Raw genomic sequence first — 22,458 nt, forward strand, 5'->3', positions numbered from 1 at the left:
TCAGTTATAGTTCTGTTTATTAAGATGGAGACTGGGTAGGCAATTTCGGTTGCAGCTAGTTGCAGATATTCAGACGGAAGCTTGTCGGCAGAAGGGGTGCATGGTTTGAGTTTAGATAGTAGTTTACGTATATAGGTTGTGGAGACGGTATTAAACTTTAGCATGCGGGTGCTGTTTTCAGTGGGGGTAATTTGGAGGGATGGGGGGGGGACTGATTGATTTAATGATGTGAATTAGCTGGCTTGTTATGTGTGTATACATAGTTTTGATTTTGATGTCTTTTTGGTTTGATGCACTGAGGAAGAGTTTGTATACTAGAAAGCTGATCATTAAACATTTTATACTTCAGTGTTGTTGTATACCAATCGTCCCAAGGTATTGTCTGGTTAAGTGACTTGCTCAAGATCACATAGCAGGCAGATGAAGACACAGGAACTCAAACCATGTACCACATGTAGCAGCTTGTTAACAGCTCATAAACTTAGACCTTTGCCTTAATTAGCAGACTCTATAGTCTGTAATTATCTAAAAGGCAACTAGCATAAGTTTTGTTTTAAATGCCATAAAAACCAAAGCTATTATTAATATTTTTTTCATATTATTAATATTTTTTTCATATTAAAGTGAAAACAACATCTACTTGGTAACTAAAAGATATGGCAGAAGGCTCTTCAAGTATAATCTGAAGTGTGTTTCTCAGAAGAACTTCAATTTACGAAAGTAAGAACCATGAAACAAAGAAAGAAAAATAAGGGAAAAAACAAGCAGGGATATGGAAAAATACTAAACATTATTATTGTTCTATTTTAAACATCCTCATCACTGCAGAGAGAGATCTTGTAATCCAGTGCAAATTCCAATATACCATACATCTCTGTGCCAAGGTGTAAGTATATCTCTCTCCTTGGAGTGCCTGTTGAAATTCCAAGGACTGTAATTCTGACCCTCAGAATCATGACTAACTTTCAAATATATTTGTACTCTCTCTCAGTTTTTAAATAACTAAGATAAGTAAGACACCAAAGCTTTTCTCTTCATCTTTTCCTCCAGTGCTTCAAAAATCAGCCAGGTTTTAAGAGCCTGCTTCATTCCCTTGGTACTTGGGTGAAAAACTATCCCAGGGAATGGAGTACAGAGAGTTGTATCTGGCTCATCGAGTGCCCTCTGCTGGTCTTTCAAAGCTGCACCCTGTCCTCTCAGCTCTTCAAGTGAAGAGCAAACAAACAAAAACAGGAGTTCTGCTTACTGAAGAAAGCTGACACTGGCTTCCTACAATACAGCCAATCCACATGTCAACCCCTCCACCAAGATCATCAAGTGAAGAATAAAAAAAAAAGTGGGAGACATCAGCTTCTACAGCAGACAGTCTATACCCCCTCACCTCTTCAACTGGTGAGCAAAAAAAAAAAAAAAAACAGAAAGGACTTCAGCTGACTATTGCATTAGCTTCTACAGCAGCCAATCCACTCACCCCACCCCCAGAGCTTGGGGCTTTAGCAAAAAAAAAAAAAAAAAAAAAAAAGAACACTCAGCTAAATAAAAAAGCTGCGGGAACTCTTGGATCTTGCCCTCTACCACTTTGCGCCCCCCATACACACTTACCCATGGTAGTCTTTATGACTGGTACTGATACCAATGCTGAGATTCACTGATGTGTACATTCCTACTCATATTCCTAATCTCCAGCTGTAGTACAATGCACTGATTGGCACAAATTTATGTCTTAACCTCTGTGCTGACCACTCCTCTACACTGATCCTCCACCCAGTGCCAGAACATAGGATCATAGGAGGTTACTAGGCTAATGGCCCTGAGACCCTTACAAGCCTAGCCAAGAGTTTATCCCCCAAAAAAGAAACCTCAGTCAGCACCTGTCACCCCTGTCAGTGAGGGACACAGGTGGGGCAAATTTGTGGTTTCCCATCCACTCATCAAGTTTGTGCTTGAAGAGGGTCGATGAGGTACTCTGTTTGATGTGTATGGGAAGTCTATTCCAGAGATGGGGCAGCCTCTGGGAGACTAACCTGTCTCTCTAGCAGGTTTTGTTGATGTTGCATGTTAGATTTAGGCCTTTCGAGCAGGTAATGCTTAAGGAATTAGACTTACAGATATGAAGCATCTTTGGTTGGGCAGGGTCCGAAATTGCCTTGTAGGCGAGACACAGATCACCTCTGAGTGATCTGTATGATACTGAGTAGATTGATAGTGATTTGAGCTTGTCCACATTGGTCAGGTGTTGGAGGCCATGGATTCTCTTTGTGAGCTATTTCTGTGGCCTTTTCCATTGGTGCAGGTATTTGGAGAGGTACATACCAAATGGGGCATTATACTCAATTATAGGCCTAATGAGAGAGGAGTACAGAGAGGTAATAACCTCCTTTTTTCTGAATGCAATCCCTTTACTTATGAGATGAAGCAAGTAAACATCTTTTCTGACCACTGCCGCCATATGATGGTCGAATGTGAGATTGTTGTCAACCTGAGTACCCACATCTCTCACCACGGGTTGTGTGCTTAGGGAGTTGCCACTGATGTGGTAATCAGTAGGGGACAATTTTTTGCTGAATGGTATGATAATACATTTTTTTATTTAACTTAAGGCCATGACTTTGACACCAGTCATTTGTTGCTTTGAGACCCTCTTGCAGTATGTTAACATCATTTGAGGAGTCAATGGCAGCACCCAACTTACAGCTGTCCACAAAAGTGGTCAGCCACAGGCCTTTTGTCTTTGCCTGGATCTCTGAGAAGTAGATGCCAAAGAGTAGGAGTCCCAGACAGATCCCTGGGGAACAGCACTGGTGACAGGTCTACTGTCGGAGGTGGAGGTGCCTATTTTGACCTTGTGGGTCCTATGGTGAGTCAGTTGGCCACCCACCTGATGAGATAGGGATTTACACCAAGTTGTGTTAGCTTTTCGATGATGTCCAAGTGGGGGACTGCATCATAGGCCCTGGTCATGTCAAGGTAAGCTGTATGTACTGACTTTCCTCGTCCAGGACCTTGGTGACAGTCTCAAAGAAGTCAACCAGGTTCAACAGGCAAGATCTGCCCTTGACAAATCTGAATTGGAAATTGCCTATGTCCTTGTTTACGAGATCCATAATAATAATAATATGCTCCATGGCCTTATAGATCAGACTTGTCAAGCTAATTGGCTGATAGTTTCCAGGGTCAGTAGTGGCACCACCTTTGCGCAAAGGGATGACAATGGCAGATCTCCACTCTGCTGGAATGAAGCCTGTACTTAGGCTGTGGTTGAAGAGGGTGCTCAATGGCGAAGCTAGTTCTTGCTGAAGATGGTGCAGAATACAGCCTGGGATTCTATCCTGTGTTTTTTGCCTTGGATAGAGCCTTTAACACTTGCTCTATGGAGATGTGAGGTGGGGACAAGTATCAGGGATGTGAAATGGGCCTTTGGGGGGACAGGGGGATGATGTTTGCACTAAACCTATCTGCAAGCAGGTTGGCTAAGTCAACAGGATCAGTGTAAATGGTACTGTTAAGTACTAATTCAGAACAAACCAGGACTTTGTCATGGAGGTTTCTGATGTAACTGAAGAAGACTTTGTGGTTTCCCTTTGTTTTGGAGGCTAGTTTTGATTCATAATTGACTTTGGAGGTGTTCACTAGTGATTTAATTTCCTTGTTGAGGCTAAGGAGGGAGTTTTTCCAATTTGGACTTTGTTCCTTTTTACCCTTGGACAACAGTTTCTTCCTTTTATTGTAAAGCCTGTTGACAGAGGATGTCCACCAGATAGATTTGTATTTCCTTGAGAAGCAGGTTTTAGTTCTGTTGGGTATGGTTGAGTCCATGCAGTTGTGCAGGTGCTTGTATACTGCATTGGCGTACTATTCAACATAGTTGTCTGCATCCTCTGAGGGGGGCGATGGTGTGAAGATACTGATACCCTCCCTCAGGAGGTTGTAGTCAGCTTTTGAGAAGTTTTTAGCCTGGTTAAGACTGGGGGGGGGGGGGGATAGGAACTGATGAGAAGAGCTGGTCTAGTGCGTTAAAACTGATGACGTAATGGAATCGTTGGGTGAGCGCATTAGTGCAGGAATAGTTCACCCAGTCTATGGGGGGGTAGTTAAAGTCACCAAGGATCAGGGTGTTAGGGGGTACCTAGGTAGAGTCAAGTAAGTCTAGGTAGGAGGAGTGGGTGTCCTGAGTCATGGAGGGGGTCTACAACTGGCTATAACTTGGATGGCTGTCTTGCCAACTGTCAGTTGCACCTGGAGTAGCTCCAGTGCATCATGCTGGAAGACCAGTCTGGAGGTGTGCCTATCCTTAATGAAGATAGAGACTCCACCACCCTTAGTCTTCCCGACTTCATTTTGTTATCAGAATGTGTAGAATGAGGTATAGCCTGGAAAGGCAGGGGTGCTCTCCGCAGCCCAGAACCAAGTTTCCATGTCCGCACAGACATTGGCATCTTCCAGTGCTAGGACAGCCTCTAGTGGGTGCATTTTCAGGTTAAGGCACCTAGCATTAAACAGCATGACCTTCAATTGGTGTTTTGACTGATCTTTTATGTTGGAAGGTTTGTCTTTGGGACACTGCCTAAAAAAGGCACAATGGGGGAGGCAAGAGCCATGGCCAGGATCCAAAATCCCATGGGTGACAGGTGGAGGCCATCTCTGGCAAAGCATCGAGGCCTATCACCCATGTCATCCCAGGCAGACATATACTGGATTCCCTTGGAATGACACCAGAAACTAAGCCAATTGTTGAGGTCAATTATTATTTATTGGTATTCTGGTATCATTCTTGGTGAAGGTAGGATGCTGCATAGGGCTAGGGTTATACTTGCCTGGGACACATACCCTAAGAGCTCAACCATGTCGCTCTTCATATAGTTCAGGGCGGTATGTCTCAAGTCATTCACACCAACATGGACAATGAGAGAGTCATACTTGTACCTGTTGTGGAGAGACTTAAGTGCGTGTAAGATGTGGTGGATTTTGGCACCTGACAGACAACTAACCATGACCTTCTCCTTGTCGAGCTTAGTGGGGGAGACATCGGTGTTTCTCACAACTGAGTCACTAATGACTAGTATGTTTGGTTTATTGCTGTGCCTTATGGGCTCTGTTTTTTATTGTTATGCCTTATGGACTGTGTTTGTGAGACACTGGTGTGTTGTCTGCTGTGCGTGATGTGTTTAATGTTGTGTGTGAAATGTTTGTGAATGTGTTTTGGAGGTCTCTGCTGTTTAGGTAAGTTTTTATTGAGGACTTCTACATAGGTGGGTGTGTGTTGTGCTTGGCTATGTGATGAGAATGGTGTGGTGTTTGTGCTGGCAATCTCCTCTTTGTCAGGAGTACTGACTGTGGCTCAAGAGAGCATGGATTCCAGGTTACTGATGTAGATGCATTTCTCACAAGTAGAATAATTATGTGCTAGGAGAAGAGGGATGTCAATGAGCTAGAGGCAGTTGCTACACTGTCTCAGTATGCCTATGTCGACCAGGCTGGTAGGAGAAACTAATAGGAATTGTCCAGACATAGTGTCCTGAATACTTGGGTGGACTTATGGAGACAGGGTTTTGATAAGGGTTTGTCCACAAGGGTATAGACCACAAAAACCTTCTTAAATGGAAAGTAACTGGCCTGAAGCCCAAGTGTTAAACCAAAACTAAGATGCTTAGAATAACAGATACATTTAATCAAGGTAATAACAAGCAGTAATAAATACAGCAGAATAAAATCATTTGAACACTTAAGAACACAGCAAAGCAAAATAAGGTAATAAAGTAGGAAGAACACAATTACAGCAAAAGTAGCTGAGTAAAGTGTATAATTTTTTTTTTTTTTGGAGAGGAAGGAAACAGAAGATAATTCAAGATTAAGAAACTAAGGGGGTTCACCTTCCCAAATGCTATGTCTGTGCACCGTAGACTGAGCTGATGAGATTGGGCTGGGAGGAGTGTCCAAAATCAAAGAAGCATGGGGGTAGTCTTTCCCAAATGATCACACTGTACTCAGTTGAGTGAGAAAATGAGATGGGACTGGCAGGAGTGTCCAAAATCAAATTTACAGCAGGGGCAGGCAATTCCAAAGCCACTGGGAGTATGGGAAAAACAAACAAAATGCAGACATTGACCAGCCAAATTCAATGAAGCAAATAAAAAATACAGTACAGTTTTGTTAATTATCAATGAAACACAATAAGTGCAAAAAAGTATACTTATATCAGCTTGTTATATCCAGAGGTAATACAATCCACCACAGCCTGGTAATCAGCACTGCAACTCAGCACAATTTCAAAACAAATGTAACTCTTTATAGCAGTAATATAAATTCAAAGAAATGTAGCTCTTTTTAGCAGTAATATAAAAGCAAAGAAATGTAACTCTTTATAGCAGTAACATAAAAGACAAGATAGACCCTCAGGCAGACAGATAAACAACATGAAGCGTTAACCAGTAGCTTACACCTTGGGTCTAAAATGGAGACAGGGACAAGCCAAATTCAATGAAGCAAATAAAAAATGCAGCACAGTTTTGTTAACTATCACTGAAACAGAATAAGTGCTAAACATATACTTATATCAGCTTGGTATATTCAGAGATTATACAATCCACCACAGCCAGCTAATCAGCTCTGCAACTGAGAACAATTTCAGGGAAATGTAACTCTTTATTGTAGTAATATAAAAGCAAATAATGTAGCTCTTTACAGCAGTAATATAAAAGACAAGCTAGATCCTTAAGCAAACAGATAAACAAAAAGAGGTGTTGACCAGTAGCTCATACCTTTTGTGTAAAATGCAGACAGGGACCAGCCAAATTCAATGACGCAAATAAAAAATGCAGAACAGTTTTATTAACTATTAGTGATACAGAATAAGCGCAAAAAGGTATATGTATAACAGCTTGGCATATCCAGAGGTTATACAATCCACCACAGCCAGCTAATCAGCTCTGCAACTGAGCAAAATTTCAAAGGAAAGTAACTCTTTATAGCAGTAATACAACAGCAAACAAATGTAACTCTTTATAGGAGTAATATAAGACAAGATGGACCCTTAGGCAAACAGATAAAAAGAGGTGTTGACCAGCAGCTTACACCTTGGGTGTAAAATGCAGACATGGACCAGCCAAATTCAATGAAGCAAATAAAACAATGCAGTCGTTTTGTCAACTTTCAGTGAAACAGAATAGGCACAAAAAAGTATAACAGCTTGGCATAACCAGAGGTTATACAATCTACCACAGCCAGCTAATCAGCTCTGCAACTGAGCACAACTTCAAAGAAATGTAACTCTTTATAGCAGTAATATAAAAGCAAAGACAGGCTACTTCCTTCAACCCATGATGGGTAAAAGCCAGTAATGGCTGCTCACTCCCACCCTCCATGGGTGGTACCTCAGTGTTCAGATCACTAACCAGTTCCTGACTGACTGGGCTGTATTCAAGTCTATATCCTTCTGCACTACAAAACCAGTACAACAGTGATGCCCAATTGGCAAACAAAACACCCCTGGAACACAGTGATGCCAAACAGAAATAATCATGTGTTTGGTGACTAAGGAATCAAACTAATCAACAAAGCATTCCATGTTTAGATAAGTTATTAGGATTTGTATCAAAAATGAAATGTCAGTCCTTAATTTCGGTTTACAAGTAATCATTTTTGAAATAACATGGCTGACAGTTCTCTCTAATGAAAAGGTTTGCTCTCATGCCTTTCAGCATTGCAGCCATTCATCTTTATGAGCAGTCATGCCTGCAATAGTCTGAACTGTTCTCATGCCTCTTATTTTTTTAATAATGTCCATTTTATAAGTTATTACTCATTTATTTTAAGCTGAAGCATAAGGCATTACAGCTGACAGCAATAATTTTAATAAGGCCTTTCCAAGTGTTTTGCAATGCTTTTTGTTCATTTTTTCCAGTTTTTGCTTGTTTAAGCATTTACTGTGAAAAGTAATATGTCTCCAGAGTCTAAGTACAATGAAAAAAATGATTATAAAATGTAATACATTTTCAGAGTCTAAGGACAACCAAAGGCAAAGCTATTAAATCCGATTGATTATTTGCAGTCAGTACTTGGCCATTTTCAGTGCTTCAGAAGCTTAGATATAATTATTCTTTAAACCAAAACAATGAATATTATACAATTTATTTATTCATGGGACTCAATAATTCGTATAACAAAGAAAACAAATAAAAACACAGATATTCTATTATTTTGTTTGTGTAACAGTAAATAATCTCTCTAGACATTAGAAGGAGGAGGCAAATTTGATTTACCAGAGAGCATTTAAGATTTCTGAAATGGCCTCTTCAAGTAATGCAAATGAGAAGTTAATAAAGGTTGCTATGATTTGTGACATGGTATATGAACAATGGCCTTGGTGTATGAAGCCTATATGATGAAACCTGGCAATTACACATTTTATATTATATACCATTGTCATTCCACAGGAATCAGTGCACGACAAAAAAAAAATAATTTGGCTCCTCTACATGTGGGTGAGGTGAAATTCTTCAAGTGCCCATAGCCCAAAGAAAAAAAATCACAAAAGAACAATGTAGATCTTCATTTTCCTTAGGAAATCAATGCTGGTACAATTTCTAAGTGAGCACTGGCAGCGATTCACTTCTTTAGGAATATTTCTTGCTTCATTGAATTGTTGGCACCATGGAATTGATGGATACAAGTTCAAGGGATATGAGGACCTTGACCTCCACATTGGAGAGGTGCAGGTATGCTTGTTCCTCTGCAAAAAATGCTTTTTTTTTTTTTTTGCTCTTCTGTGTTTCAGGGATTATTTTTCACTATTTCTGACTGATGCTCAGGATTGTGGAAATTGGCATTTCATACTACATCCAATTAATTCATATAATATAAACATTTTATGAATGTTCATTATGCCAGTCATTGAAAAATGAATGCATTTCCATTTCTGAACAAAATTTTAAAATTATTAGTTCATAGATAAATACTAGGCTAGCTACTCTTACAGGCCATTTCAAGCCTAGCCAAATTCCCTTTCAAAGGTGAGAATCAAATCCTGTACCTTGTGACCGTAAGGTAAACACCTTGCCCCAATCATATCAGCTTTTGCTTCTTTACGTTAATTGTATGGCTCATATTAGATTAGGGAAATTAGTTCAACCTAAAAAAAGGATCTATCTGAAGTGTTCTAATCTTAAAATATGTAATTCTAACTCAACAAAGCTGTGTATGTTACATCCCATTGGGTGTGGTTCATAGGATCATAGGAGGTTACTAGACTAATGGCCCTGGGGCCCTTGCAAGCCTAGCCAAGAGTTTATCCCCAAAAATGGACCCTCAGTCAGCACCTGTCATCACTGTCAATGAGGGACAAAGGTGAAACCCCTGGGGCAAATTTGTGGTTTCCCATCTACTCATCAAGGTGGCACTTGAAGAGGGTTGAAATCATGGGCAGCAATAAAACTGAGTGAAAGATGTTTAAGGTGTTCAAACACACAAAACCCTTTTTTTTTTTTTTTTTTTTTTTGAGAACAGGAGAGCAGAAAGACACCTGCAACCCATAACCCAAAGATGTGCATGCTACAACTCCAAAATTACTCATCCTTAAGGGGAAAAGAATTACAGCTATTCCAAACATGTCTTCATATGTGTGCAGTAACAGTTACAGGGCCTGATTACAAAAGACCTGCTCTTAGTGTAAGTGACTTACTCCGGTGGGTACACCAACTGCCTGTACCAACTGACCCCACCTGGGTCAGATCTGAATGGTGTACATTTATGTGCTACCCTTCCTCCTACATGCATCTGATTTGTCTGATGCAATCCAAGAGGTTATGCTCTGCAGGGCGACAACAGTCACATAGCAACAGATGATATGTGGGGGGCTAAGGTTACTCCAATGAAGGGCCTTTCTTTAAAAGTCTGACTATCTCAGTGCTGGAAGCCTCACTCCTACAGTGTTTTCAATAAAAGACCATAGGAGATGACCAAATCCTTCTGAGCTTCATAAATAAGATTGTAATTAAGTAGGACCCAACTTACTAGGGAGCAGGAAGAACTACATACAAGAACCTGGAACCAAAGATAAGATGAAATTATAAGTTATATACTCACCATAACTAGGTATCTGCATTGTCTATTTTCACTCTTCTTCACTAGTGGGTTCAGGTCTGATCCTCGAATCTGACTCGGCTGCATAGACTAGATTTCGGATTCAGCTCTTGAACTCCTCCTTCTAACCATAATACTCCATTCCATCCCCATTGCCTCAGATTGAGTTTGCTGCCTAATCTTCCCCTGATCCAAGAGAGAAAAGGTAGATAGAAATAAAGGTAGGGCGCAAACCTGGAACAGTAGATTCCAAATACAGTCGAACAGGTTCTTCCAGAAGAAAAACAAGGAATGGGGACAGATGGGAGGGAAGGTGAGGAAGAATGAAAATGGACAACAGAGATGCCAAGTTATCGTGAGTACATGACTTATAAATGTGATGATGCCCTTTTCATTCTCTCGCACTAATGGGACAGAGTACTCGGCTATGTACACCTTGACTGGCCCTCATGGAGTGATATTCCAGAGCACTGTCAAACTGAAGGAGGCTTTATTTCTAGATATTATGTCCAGCTGGTGATGTGAAATAAAGGTATGAACCTTCGACCATGTAGCTGCTACACAAATGTAGTCAATAAAGGTCCTTGACCAAAAGGCCGATGAAGTAGTGAAGGCTGTAGTTGAAAGAGCTCGGGGAGGTCTCGGCAAGATTAAACTTTTTAGAGAATACATCAATGAAATGCAATCTGTAATCCACTTAGCAAGGGTAAGCTTAGAAACTGATTAACCCAGGCATTTTGAGGAAAAAGATACAAAAAGTTTATCTAACTTTCTAAACTGTTTTGTTCTCCAACGATAGAAACATAGTTGAGTGTGTACATCAAGGAGATGTAGCATGTACTCTCCTTTATTAGAAAAAATTGGAAAAAAGATTGGTAAATCAATGGATTGGTTGATTTTCAGAAACCACAATAGGCACAAAAGAAGGGTTAGTACAAAGAGAAACTCTGTCTTTATGAAAAATAATGGAAGGGGGTTTTGCTGACAGAGCCTAGAGTTCAAAAATTCTTTTCAGTGAAGTTATGGCTACCAGGAAGACCATTTTCCATTATAGACATTTTAGATCCCATTTGTCTGACAGTTCAAAAGGTTTGTGTGTTAAACCCTGAAGAACCATAATAAGGTCCCAAGGTGGTGAATGATCCCTTATCAGAGATCTTAGAAGAAAAATGCCCTTTATATAAGCTTTACATAATCTGGAAGAAGCCAGGGAGAAATATTTATTTCCTGAATGGAAATGTAAGTGTGCTGCCAACTGAAGTTTAATTGTAGAAAAACTGTCCCCTTCATTAAAAAGAGTTGTAAGAAAAAGAACTGCAGAATTAGGGGCCAAAAAAGGGTCAATGTTTTGGTCAGAACCTCAGATAGAAAATGTTTTCCATTTACTCCTATACACTTTCTTGGTGGAAGTTTTCTGTGAAGCCAAAATAATATTACAATCAGGGAAGAGGGCCTGGACTGTCTAAGTATTACTGAAAGTGGAGAAACCATGTGGTTAACTTCAGGGCTAGAAGGTTGGGATGTTGAATCCCCGATAGGTGAGACAGGAGATCCTGGCAAGGCTCCAATATCTATGGAGGATAACGAAGATGAGACCGTTGGAAGGGGAACCAAACTTGCCAAGGCCAGAAAGAGGCAATGAGGATTACTGACCTCTTTAGCCCTCTTGCTTTCTGTAAGAATTTTGGAATCAGTGGAAGAGGAGGATAAGCATAAAAGAGACATGAAGGCCAAGCATGAAGCACAGCATCTCATGGTGACTCCTTCTGAGCAAAGTACTTGCTTTTGAAAGGGGAGGCAAGCAGGTCAAAGCAAGGTTGGCCCCAACACATCAATATGATATTCTCTACTAACTGAGAGACTACTCGTGAGGCATCAGGATAGATTTGCTTAGTTTGTCTGTTTGTTTTGTTGGTTTTCCCAGGGATGTGTATCACAATTAGAAAGCAGTCTGAAGAGATTGCCCATTCTCAAACTCTAATGGCCTCTCTGCACAGGGGGTAAGATCAGGTTCCTCCTTGCTTATTGATGTACCAGACTACCGACATGTTGTCCATCTGAATTGCAATAGTCCCTGGGGGAGAGCATCTTGCAATGCTAAAAGGACTGCTCTCATCTCTAGGACACTGATATGCAATTTGGTATCTTGGGGGGAATCACATGCCTTGGAACATCCTTCCCAAGAAATGCAACCCCCATCCCAGTTGGAAAGCATCTGTTGTCACTGTGGCAATTAGATTTCAAAGAACCAATGATCTGCCCAGAAATTGTTAGACTGAATCCGCCTTTGAATATGGCAGTTGCAAATGGGGATGAATTTTATTTGAAATGACAGAGGCTGATATAGACTGGACAACTGTACAGCTAAGCCCCCTTGGAGAATTCACATAAAGAAGTGTGCTAAGGGAAGCAGTATTATGGGAACTGGCATGGATGCCAGTGCTTGAAGCACTAACCTTGCTGGAGGAGAAGGATGAAAAAGGATACCCTGTACCTGATATCTTATAGAAGCAATTCAGTGGAAGGGTAAAGATGCTACTTGAGTCATAGTGTTTAGAAGCATTACAATGAATTCCAGGCTCTGGACTGGGGCAAGCTGGGATTTGGCAATATTGATTGAAATGCCCAAGATATTGCAAATCTGGAGCAATTAGTCCCTGGCTTGTAGAAATTGATGCCTGGAGGAGGTAGTGAGGAGCCAATCGTCTAGGTACGAAAACACCTGGAATCCTTTGGGTTTCAAGTGACCTGTCACTACTGCCATGCATTTTTAAAACATCCTGTGGGAGTGGTGAATCTAAAGAGCAGAGCCCTGAATTGGTAATGATTGACTCCCAGCCAAAAGTGAAGATGCCTTCTGGATCATCTTTTATTTGTAGGTAATAGTACACATCCTGAAGGTATATCAAGCACATTCAGTCTCCTTATGAAGAAACAGTGAACATTTTGAACTTTGCCTTGTTTACATACTGGTTCAAACCGCTTAGATCCAAAATGATATTCCCTGTTTTCTTTTTCACTAAAAAAAAGCACAAGTAAGTTCTGAATCCCATCTGGCCAGGTGGCACCTTCTGGATGACTCTATTGTCTAGCAGCTTTTAAATTTCCTGTGCTGCTTCCTTCCTCTGATTGGGTGGAACATCAGGAGGTTTCTTTCCCTGACAAGGAGGAAGAAGGAAAAAGGATATGCAGTAACTTCTGGATATTATTTTTAGCACCCATAATTTTTTTCTGATATTTGTCCAGGCATCTAGGAGCAAAGAGAATTGACCTCCAACTGCCTCCAGAGTTCAAAAGTTGGGCAGCGCTTCAGGAAAGAAGATGGGGCCTGTCTGAAAAGGAATCTCTAAAGCCCTGGTTCTGGGGGCCTCCTCTGCCTCTAGGGCAATGTTTACCATTACAATTTCCTCCTCTGCCTATGGAAGAATTATCCCCACTAGAATCCTGGGAAGGCCCCTGAGATTTATGGAACCACATCTTCTTACCACCTCTTTAGTTTCTAGAGAAGGTCCGCCGAGGGGTAGAAAATTTAATTCCTATGGCAGACAGGGTTTTTCCATCATTCTTGTTACAGGTAAGTGCATGTTTGACTGATAACCCAAACAAGGAAGTCCCATCAAATGGCGCATTAATAAAAGACATCTTAAAGGGCTCAGCAAAGTCATACAGCCACATCCAGGCTTGTTTCCTTTTGGTGATATCTGAAACGGCAGCTCATGAGGTACCTTCAGCTGTATGAGAGATTAACCTGTTTGACACGTTTGAAACAGACAAATGAGTGGCCAGCTGAGAGGAGGTCCTTTTGAAATACTCAGCAGACAGACTCAGAGAGAGTTTGATAGTTCTTTTGTCAAATCTCTCTGCAGCCTAGTAAAATGTGCCAAATAATTAAGTGACCTCAGTGTGAAGGGAGCTGAGGCAAACACTTGCTTTCCAAATCTGTCCAGTGTTATGGAATCCATGTTCGGAGGATAGACAGAAGATTATTAGATTTAATACAGACAAGCCCCCAGGGTTGAATCAAACGGTGTCACTTAAACCTTTTTAAAAAGCTCGACATTTGAAACATTGATTCTCTTGAATTTTTAGATTTTTAATATGTTACAATACATTTTCTATATATTTCTATATATTTTTTACATTGCATTTTAGATTGTATGATTATTTATTTATTTATATATATATATATATATATATATATATATATATATATATATATATATATATTAGCATTTTATATTTCACAGAATTTTTTTTATGTATTTATCTATATAAGCTGGATGCACTGGTATTGTATATTTATGTATATTTTTTTATATATATGTATGGATATATATATATATATATATATATATATATATATATATATATATAGCTGTATAGTGTTGTCGCTAGGATTATCAAATTTGTATTTATATATAGTTATACACCATACAAGGTTATACACATTTCTTATTTAACTTAGCTATAAATTCTTTAGTGTATGCTCTCTTTAACTGTGCTAATATGTACTGATGAACTAATTGTTATGTCCTTATTGGGTACAACTGAAATTTTGAAACATCATGTGACTAACCTTCAGTATTTAATGAATTATGGGATTTTTAACTGTTGTCTGATGAAGGGGTAGATCCCTGAAAGCACTTACCACTGTTTTGTAAGGATTTATTCTTTGTAACTTTATTTTGATTATTTATTTTTGTAATAAATTTCCCAGCTGTGGTACTGTCAGTACTCTTACTTTTGTTGATGGACAGAAGAGCTCTGCTCTGCTAGCTCTTTTTTAGTGGCTGACACCACCACCATAACATCAACCAGGACTCTTTTGCACCAGTGTGGACAGTCTGAAGAGGGGCCAAAAAGTTGTCTGGGTGCTTGGGTTTGGGTTTGACAATATCCAGCTCCGTTCATGCCTTGTGGGAAACCAGGTCAATACACTCTTCCACCAGGGGTGGTCACCTAAGATGTAGATGGTCCAGCATCAAAAGCCTCCAGGAACACTGATTCTTCACAAGGAGGAGTTTGGGATGACAACCCACCTTTCTGCTTAAGGATTTTTGGGATATTTTCAAAGATATCATCCGGTGGTGATCTGGAGGGATCCTCCTTCATTATCAAAATCAGTGTCTTCCATGGGGACTCCATGGGAGAGTCTATGTGCCTCCTCTTACACGTCCTCTTTCTAGTAACCTCCTATGTGGGATATTCAGAGGAAGTATCAGAAAAGAGGGGGAGTTCCTCAAATGGAACTGTCTGGAGACTAACTGGAACTGGCTGTTCGTGTGAAGTATGCCTGATGGACTCAGAGCTCACAGACAATGAAGGATAGGGGATAAGATCTGAGACATGAGACGATGGTACTCTATGAAGAGAGAAAGCCCTTTCTACCACCTTGAAAACCAAGGGATCACGGAAACCACTGGCAGGTCAGGGCCACCCCCCCCCAGATCAGGGCCTCAAGGGAACAACTGGATCCAAGCTGTCCAGGGCCAAAGCCCTGAGAGGAAGAGACGGATCTGACAAAATGGAGCCGAACCCAACCCCTTGGATCCAGCACCAACATACTGGCTCTGAGACCTGCTCTGATCTGAGGGTATCAGACCAGAGCCAGTCAAGGAGTGAAGGAAGGAACTCTCCTTGGATCTGGCACTGAAACTCTCGGAGATCTCAGATCCTGGGACTCTGAAACCACTGGCCAGATCAGACAGGGAGCTGGCAGAACCCCCATCTGGACCTGAGCTCTAACGAAATTATGCATCATCCTATCCACATCTGCCTCAGACAAACTTCTGGAAGACATTTTGGAAGGGGGTTGAGAGTGTTTCTTCAAAGTTTGAAATAACAGAGAGCACAGAAGGAGAAATAGTTTTGACTGCATACTCTGGAGTACAGGTTCTGTGAGATGTACTGGTTCTCGGATCAGAGGGTTTAGGATCTGAAGAAGTGGAAGGCAAGGGAGATATAACTATAACAACCAACCCTTTCAGATCCAAGGGTGACTTTGGATACAGGGGAAGGCCAAGAGATTTATTATCTGAGGAGATATGATCTAAGATTTGTCTGATCTTTTCAATGGACTCCAAGGAAGCTCCTGCAGACTTCAGAGGAGACCTCTTCTGGACTCTGAAGAAACAGATTTGGAAGCTTTGGAGGAGGTTTTAGCCCCAGAAGAAGCAGGAAGCAAACCTCTAAGGATAAGCTTATTATGCCTGTCAGCCAAAGCTCTGGAATTAAAAGTAGAGCATACTGAGCAGGCCGTGTTAAGCAGATCTGTCCCCAGACAATAAACATACTATTTGTGGGCATTTGAATTTGGGATCTTATGCCCGCAAGAAAGGCACTTTTTAAACCCGGTTGGTTTCTCTGACACAGCAGAAAGAAGAACAACCCCTGAAGTTAGGAAAAAAAAACAGTAATAAGAAAAAACAACTCTTTTTTTTTTTTTTTTTTTGAAAGGATAGCTGTTTTAATGGAATCACCAGAAAAACAATGCAATTATAAAACAACTGCTTAGAAGAGAAAGAAAGAAAGAAAGAAAGAAAGAAATATGAAATACCAGCTATGGTATTTAAGAAATACCTGACAGGTAAAAGAAGGCCCCTACAATGGTATGAAGGCTACTAAAAAGTTAGTAGAAAGGTCATGGAGAGATCAAAGAAATCCCTAATGCTGGTGATAACTAATAGGGAGGATGTAAGGAAAAAAAAAACATGAAAGTTTAAGAAGGCTATCTAATTTTAAACAATTAACAAATCAGATGAAAAAACTGCTTACAATGCTCGAGAATGGAACCTATGTCTAACCACGATGGCAACAAATGAGATCTGAGGCAATGGGGACTGAATAGAGCATTATGGGTAGAGGGAGGCACTCGAGTGCTGGATCTGAAATCTAGTGCATACGGCCGAGTTAGATCAAAGGATCATATCCAACCCATTAGTGAGGAAGAATGAAAAGGACAACATCAGATCTGAAGGATACACTATAACAGCATCCGGAAGCCAGAAGTCGTCTCTTCACCTCAAAAGTTAATGCAGTGTGAAATACCTAAAAGGAAACCTTTTATGTGGCAAGCACCCCTTGAAGTCTAAAGCACTCAGCAGGCCTCTGTAATCCCAAGATAGAGGACTCACAGAGTAAAGTAGTCAAGAGGACTAGGCTGGCAACAACTGTACATGAACTCTACAGAAAGGATAAAGCAGGACTACTTAGAAATGTTCACCCTTGAGCAGCAAAAGCAAAGCCAGAGTGAGAAGCTACCTCATATAAGGCGGAGGTAACATTGCCAGTAATAACTGACTGTAGCTATCTCAGCACACATACACACACACACGTGCAATCTCTTCAGAGTTAGCCACAGGTAAGAAAAAGTCTTCGTGGGGCATCAGTACCTTTAGTTGTTTTACCCAAAGAATAATAAACATAAACAGATAAGAATAATAATTTTAAAAAGAATGTTGCTGCTAAGACAGAGCAAAACTGCCTCAATTATAGATTATTGATATTTCATAGCTGTAGAAAAGCATTTATTGAAGCAATTCTGCCAATCTTTCTGAAGCCAAAACACTTTCTGAAGGACAGGGGAGTAGAACTATAACCAACCTCCCATGCTGAGGATGGTGCTTGCACTCCTCAAAAAAAAAAAAAATCATCCAGGTAAGTTACATTTACAGTCACAGAATCTAGATTTGTTGACTCCATATACTATGGCCATGCTTCCTAGAAAATCATCAGTCCTTCAAACCATTATTTAAAAAAAAACACAAAAAGAAAAATCTAGCAAAGCTAGACTTCTAACTGTGTGATACCTTAAACCTCTTGCATCAGAAGCATCATGGTATATATGCAAATCACCCTTTAAGGATATCAGGTGTTTCAGCTAAATGGTAATTCTGAATGTCCATGACTTTTTCTTTTCCTTTCATTTTTAAGTCTATTTATGGACACTTTCAGGCCATTAAATCCAAACCCCTCTAACTGTGGGCATGCATGTTTCTGCCTTCTTATGACATCATCAGCACAGTAAAAAAGGAATGTTTGCCCTTTGGAAACACAGGGTTGTCATACCCAGCTGATATCCATAAACATTAGGGTGTCTACAAAATATCCCAACTAACATACTAAAACAAAGAGTAAAATGGTCACACAGATAATCAACTGGTTAAAAAACACAAAAAGAAAAATCTAGCAAAGCTAGACTTCTAACTGTGTGATACTTTAAACTTCTTGCATCAGAGGCCTTATGGAATATTTGCAAATCACCATTTAAGGCTATCAGGTGTTTTAGCTAAATGGCAATTCTGAATGTCCATGACTTTTTATTTTACTTTCATTTTAAGTCAATATTTGGACAATTTCAGGTCATTAAAGCCAAACCCCTCTAGCTGTGGACATGCATGTTTCTGCCTTCTTATGACATTCTTATGCCTTCTTTGCTAGATTTTTCTTTTTGCGTTTTTTAACCAGTTGTTTTAGTTTGTTAGTTGGGATATTTTGTAGACACTCTAATGTTATGGATATCAGCTGGGTATGACAACCCTGTGTTTCCAAAGGTGAAACATTCCTCTTATGCTCTGCTGATGATGTCATAAGAAGGCAGAAACATGCATATCCACAGCTAGAGGGGTTTGGTTTTAATGGCCTGAAATAGTCCGTAAATTGACTTAAAAAATGAAAGTAAAAGAAAAAAATCATGAACATTCAGAATTGCCATTTAGCTGAAACACCTGATATCCTTAAAGGGTGGTTTGCATACATCCCATGATGCCTCTGATGCAAGAGGTTTAAGTTATAACACAGTTAGAAGTCTAGCTTTGCTAGATTTTTCTTTGTGTTTTTTTAACCAGTCGGTTATCTGTGTGAACTCAAACCACTATTTTCAGACACTGAGATGTTCACATTCTTCAAGACAATAAGACAATTTTCACAATCTGACTGAGGAACTTTTTCAATGGCTCAATGACATGGTTAACTTTCCATTTAATTATAAAATGATAGATTATGAAAAAATGTTTTTTCTTTTTGCATTACTTACATGCTCATAAAGCTTCTTGCCAAAAGTCGTCCTCTGTGCTGCACGCTCACACATTAATGATAAAGCACGCTCAGCAGTGCCTATTGCTCTCATGCAGTGGTGTATACGACCTGGACCCAACCGTCCTTGTGCAATCTCAAATCCTCTTCCTTCACCTAAATAAAATTATAAAACTAGTAGTTTTGTAGCTCACTTTGGCAGCAATAATGTGGTCAGTTTTATTACATTATTTTTAAAATAGCTATCTAAAGTCTCCAGCCCTCATTAGAAAAAGCATTCACCAGAAATATACAATCCAGAAATTACATCAGTTGGAAGTTTCTGAAATGCAGTTACTAAAGGAATAGAAAATACAGAGTCCAGTTTAAAACATTTCTAAGTAAGGCTTGAGATGCATTCTATTTTAGCCATATTTTTGGTCCAAAGTTTGACATTATTGTCTACTAAAATTTACTGCTGTAAAATTATTTACAATTACTATTATTATACATTATTAAAAAGCTCTAAAAATCAAGTAACTTTAATTTGTTAAAAACATTCATGCAAAAGACAAAAAGCAATTCAGTCCACATGTTGAATTGTTTTCCATGAGACCACCCCAGAAGCAAGATTTCATCAACTATCACAGACACAGCAGCTACCTTTACAGTGCAAAACCTTTCAACATGTCTCTAAAAGATAACCAGCCTTAAGCAAATGCAAATAATTAACTTAACAAGTCTCTATGGTATGGAAAGTACAGTTGTGTACACTTACCATAAATGTAGATGTTCGAGTGTCTTCACTGTTGCAGTCATGACTGTAGGGTTCTCCCCTGCCGGCAGGCAGTCCTCGGTCGGCCAGAATCCCAAAGTCTGGGTCCGGCGTCGGCTGTTCAACCATGCTCCCTGATGTCAGACCGCCAGGAGTACAAAGCTGACAGCCGACGCCATGTTCTCCAGTTTTTCTTGCCCCAGATGTCAGGAGTCCCAAAATGAGTAAGGACCCATATCCTTTGCAAATACACCTCAGAAGAATGGTGAAAAAAGGAACCACACAAAAGTAAAAATAAGAGGGGACAGGAGAGAGGGAAACCCAGACTGCAACAGTGAAGACACTCGAACATCTACATTTATAGTAAGTGTACACAACTGTACTATGTTCATCGTGTTTCACTGTTGCAGTCACGACTGTAGGGTAGAATCCCAAAGCAGAATGAAAGGGAGGTGGTCATAAAGTAGAAGGGGTGGCTAAAAGGCCCTGCAAGACTGCAGAAGCAAAGCCTGCCCTAGACTTAGAGTAGAGAGGTAGATTGTAGTGCTTTGAAAACGTATGCACTGAACTCCAAGTTGCAGCTTCCAAAATGTCTTTGGTAGGAACTCCCCTGAGGAAGGCAGCTGAAGTGGTAGCAGCTCTGGTGGAAGGAGTCTGTATACTCCCTGGGATTTGCTTTCCATGGTGTGAATAACAAAATCTGATTCCATGAGCAATCCATTTAGAAATGATCTGTTTTGAAATGGCTTTACCTTGGGAACTTGAAGCATAAGAAACAAACAATTGCTCTGATTTTCTGATGTCCTTGGTTCTGTCCAGGTAAAAACGTAGTTGTCTGTGTACATCCAAGGAATGTAAGATCCTTTCCCCTTTATTTTGAGGAGTGGGGAAAAAAGTTGGCAAGTGGATAGTTTGATTTAAAGCCACTTTGGGAACCACCTTAGGCATGAATGTAGGATTAGTCCTCAAAGACACCCTGTCTTGATGAAAAATAATATAAGGTTCCACAGCCATAAGAGCTTACAACTCTGAAACTCTCCTGGCAGAGGTCAGAGCTAACAGGATGGCTGTTTTCCAAGATAAAAACTTGATGTCAGAAGAGGCAGCAGGCTGAAAAAGGGGGTAAGGTGATCTTTTCCAAAACATAGTTGAGATCCCAAGCAGGAATGGGAGGAGATCTAGGAGGTCTTAAGTTCTTAGCTCCTCTGAGAAACTGTCTCATGAGCTGGTGGGAAAAGATTGGAGGGTCTGTATTATAATGAGCGGAAATAGCAGAGGCATGTATCTTAATGGAAGAGAAAGAGAGACCCGTATGTAAGAGATCTGTCAGGTAAAGTAAAATCAAAGGAATGTTAGGAAGAAGAGGATCAGAATCCTGAGCCTGCATCCAGGAACAAAATCTTTTCCATTTTCCTGCATAAGATTTTCTAGTGCTAGGATGTCTGGCTTCTAAAATGACATCCATAACCTGCTTGGGTAGGAGAGAATGAATCAAAGACCCTGGATTAACCAGGCCGCCAGGCTGAGAGTTCTGACATGGGAGTGTAGAACCTGACCCTGATGTTGGGACAGAAGGTTCGGAGTCTGTGGTAAAACCCAAGGGGGCTCCAGACATAGGTTTTTCAGAGTAGGGTACCAAAACTGTCAAGGCCAATTTGGGGCCAGAAAGATTATCATCTTGGGCTTGTCCTGTTTGATCTTTAATAATACCCATGGAAGAAGAGGCGGAAAGGCATATCCCGAGAGGTTTCTCCAACTGAATGATAGAGCATCCACTTTCCAAGCTTGTTCGTGGAAAGTCCTGGTGCAAAAATTCTGTAGTTGATGATTGAGATGGGATGCAAAGAGGTCTATGTGAGGACATCCCCAGACTGCTGTTATCATCCTGAATATTTCGGTGTCCAGCATCCACTCGTGTGGATCTGAAAGGTTTCTGCTCAGAGTGTCTGCCAGGAAGTTTTGCTTCCCTGGTAGAAACTGAGCTTGAAGGTCCAGACTGCAAGCTAGAGCTGTGTTCCCTAGATCCATGGCTAGTCTGCAAAGGGGGTAGGAATGAGATCCCCCTTGCTTGTTTATGTACCACATAACTGTGGTGTTGTTGTTGTCCTGGTTGTAGAAGATTCCTGAAGGCCAATAGAGCTTTCTGAATGGCTAACATTTCTTTTAAATTGATATGCAGGTGCTTCTGATCCTTTGTCCAAAGGCCCTGCTGACAGTTGCCCTGAAAATGGGCTCCCCATGTATAATCTGAGGTGTCCGTGGTTAGTATCTGAGTGGCAGGAGGCAGACAGAAGGGTTTTCCTTTGTTTAGAGTACATGCCTTGGACCACCAAAGGAATTCCTTTTGAAGACAAGGCAGGACGGAGATCAATATGTCTAAACTGTAGCAATGCTGAGACCATACACTTTTTAGGTACCACTGTATTTTCCTCATGTGTAGTCTTGCATATGGTACAAGAAGGATGCAGGAGGCCATGTAACCCAAAGCCTGCAGTAATCTCCTTGCAGATAGCTGAGTTAAAGTTGCCAACGTTTTGAAAGTTGAAGCCAGCTGAAATTGTTTTTCGTATGTCAGAAATGCCATCTGGGTTGTT

General features: G+C 40.5%; 1 protein-coding gene across 1 annotated transcript in view; it reads right to left on the bottom strand.

Moving 5' to 3' along the window:
- Positions 1-22,458, bottom strand: part of ACAD11 (acyl-CoA dehydrogenase family member 11) — a 1,831,981-nt gene that overhangs the window by 264,046 nt on the left and 1,545,477 nt on the right. Inside the window, exon 17 of the mRNA XM_044061525.1 lies at positions 19,112-19,266. Coding sequence (XP_043917460.1) covers positions 19,112-19,266 — 155 coding nt within the window. The remainder of the gene's footprint in view (positions 1-19,111; positions 19,267-22,458) is intronic.

The sequence above is a fragment of the Protopterus annectens genome, chromosome 2.part0 (assembly GCF_019279795.1).
Source record: "Protopterus annectens isolate FY-2018-M chromosome 2.part0, PAN1.0, whole genome shotgun sequence".
Taxonomy (NCBI): Eukaryota; Metazoa; Chordata; order Ceratodontiformes; family Protopteridae; genus Protopterus; species Protopterus annectens.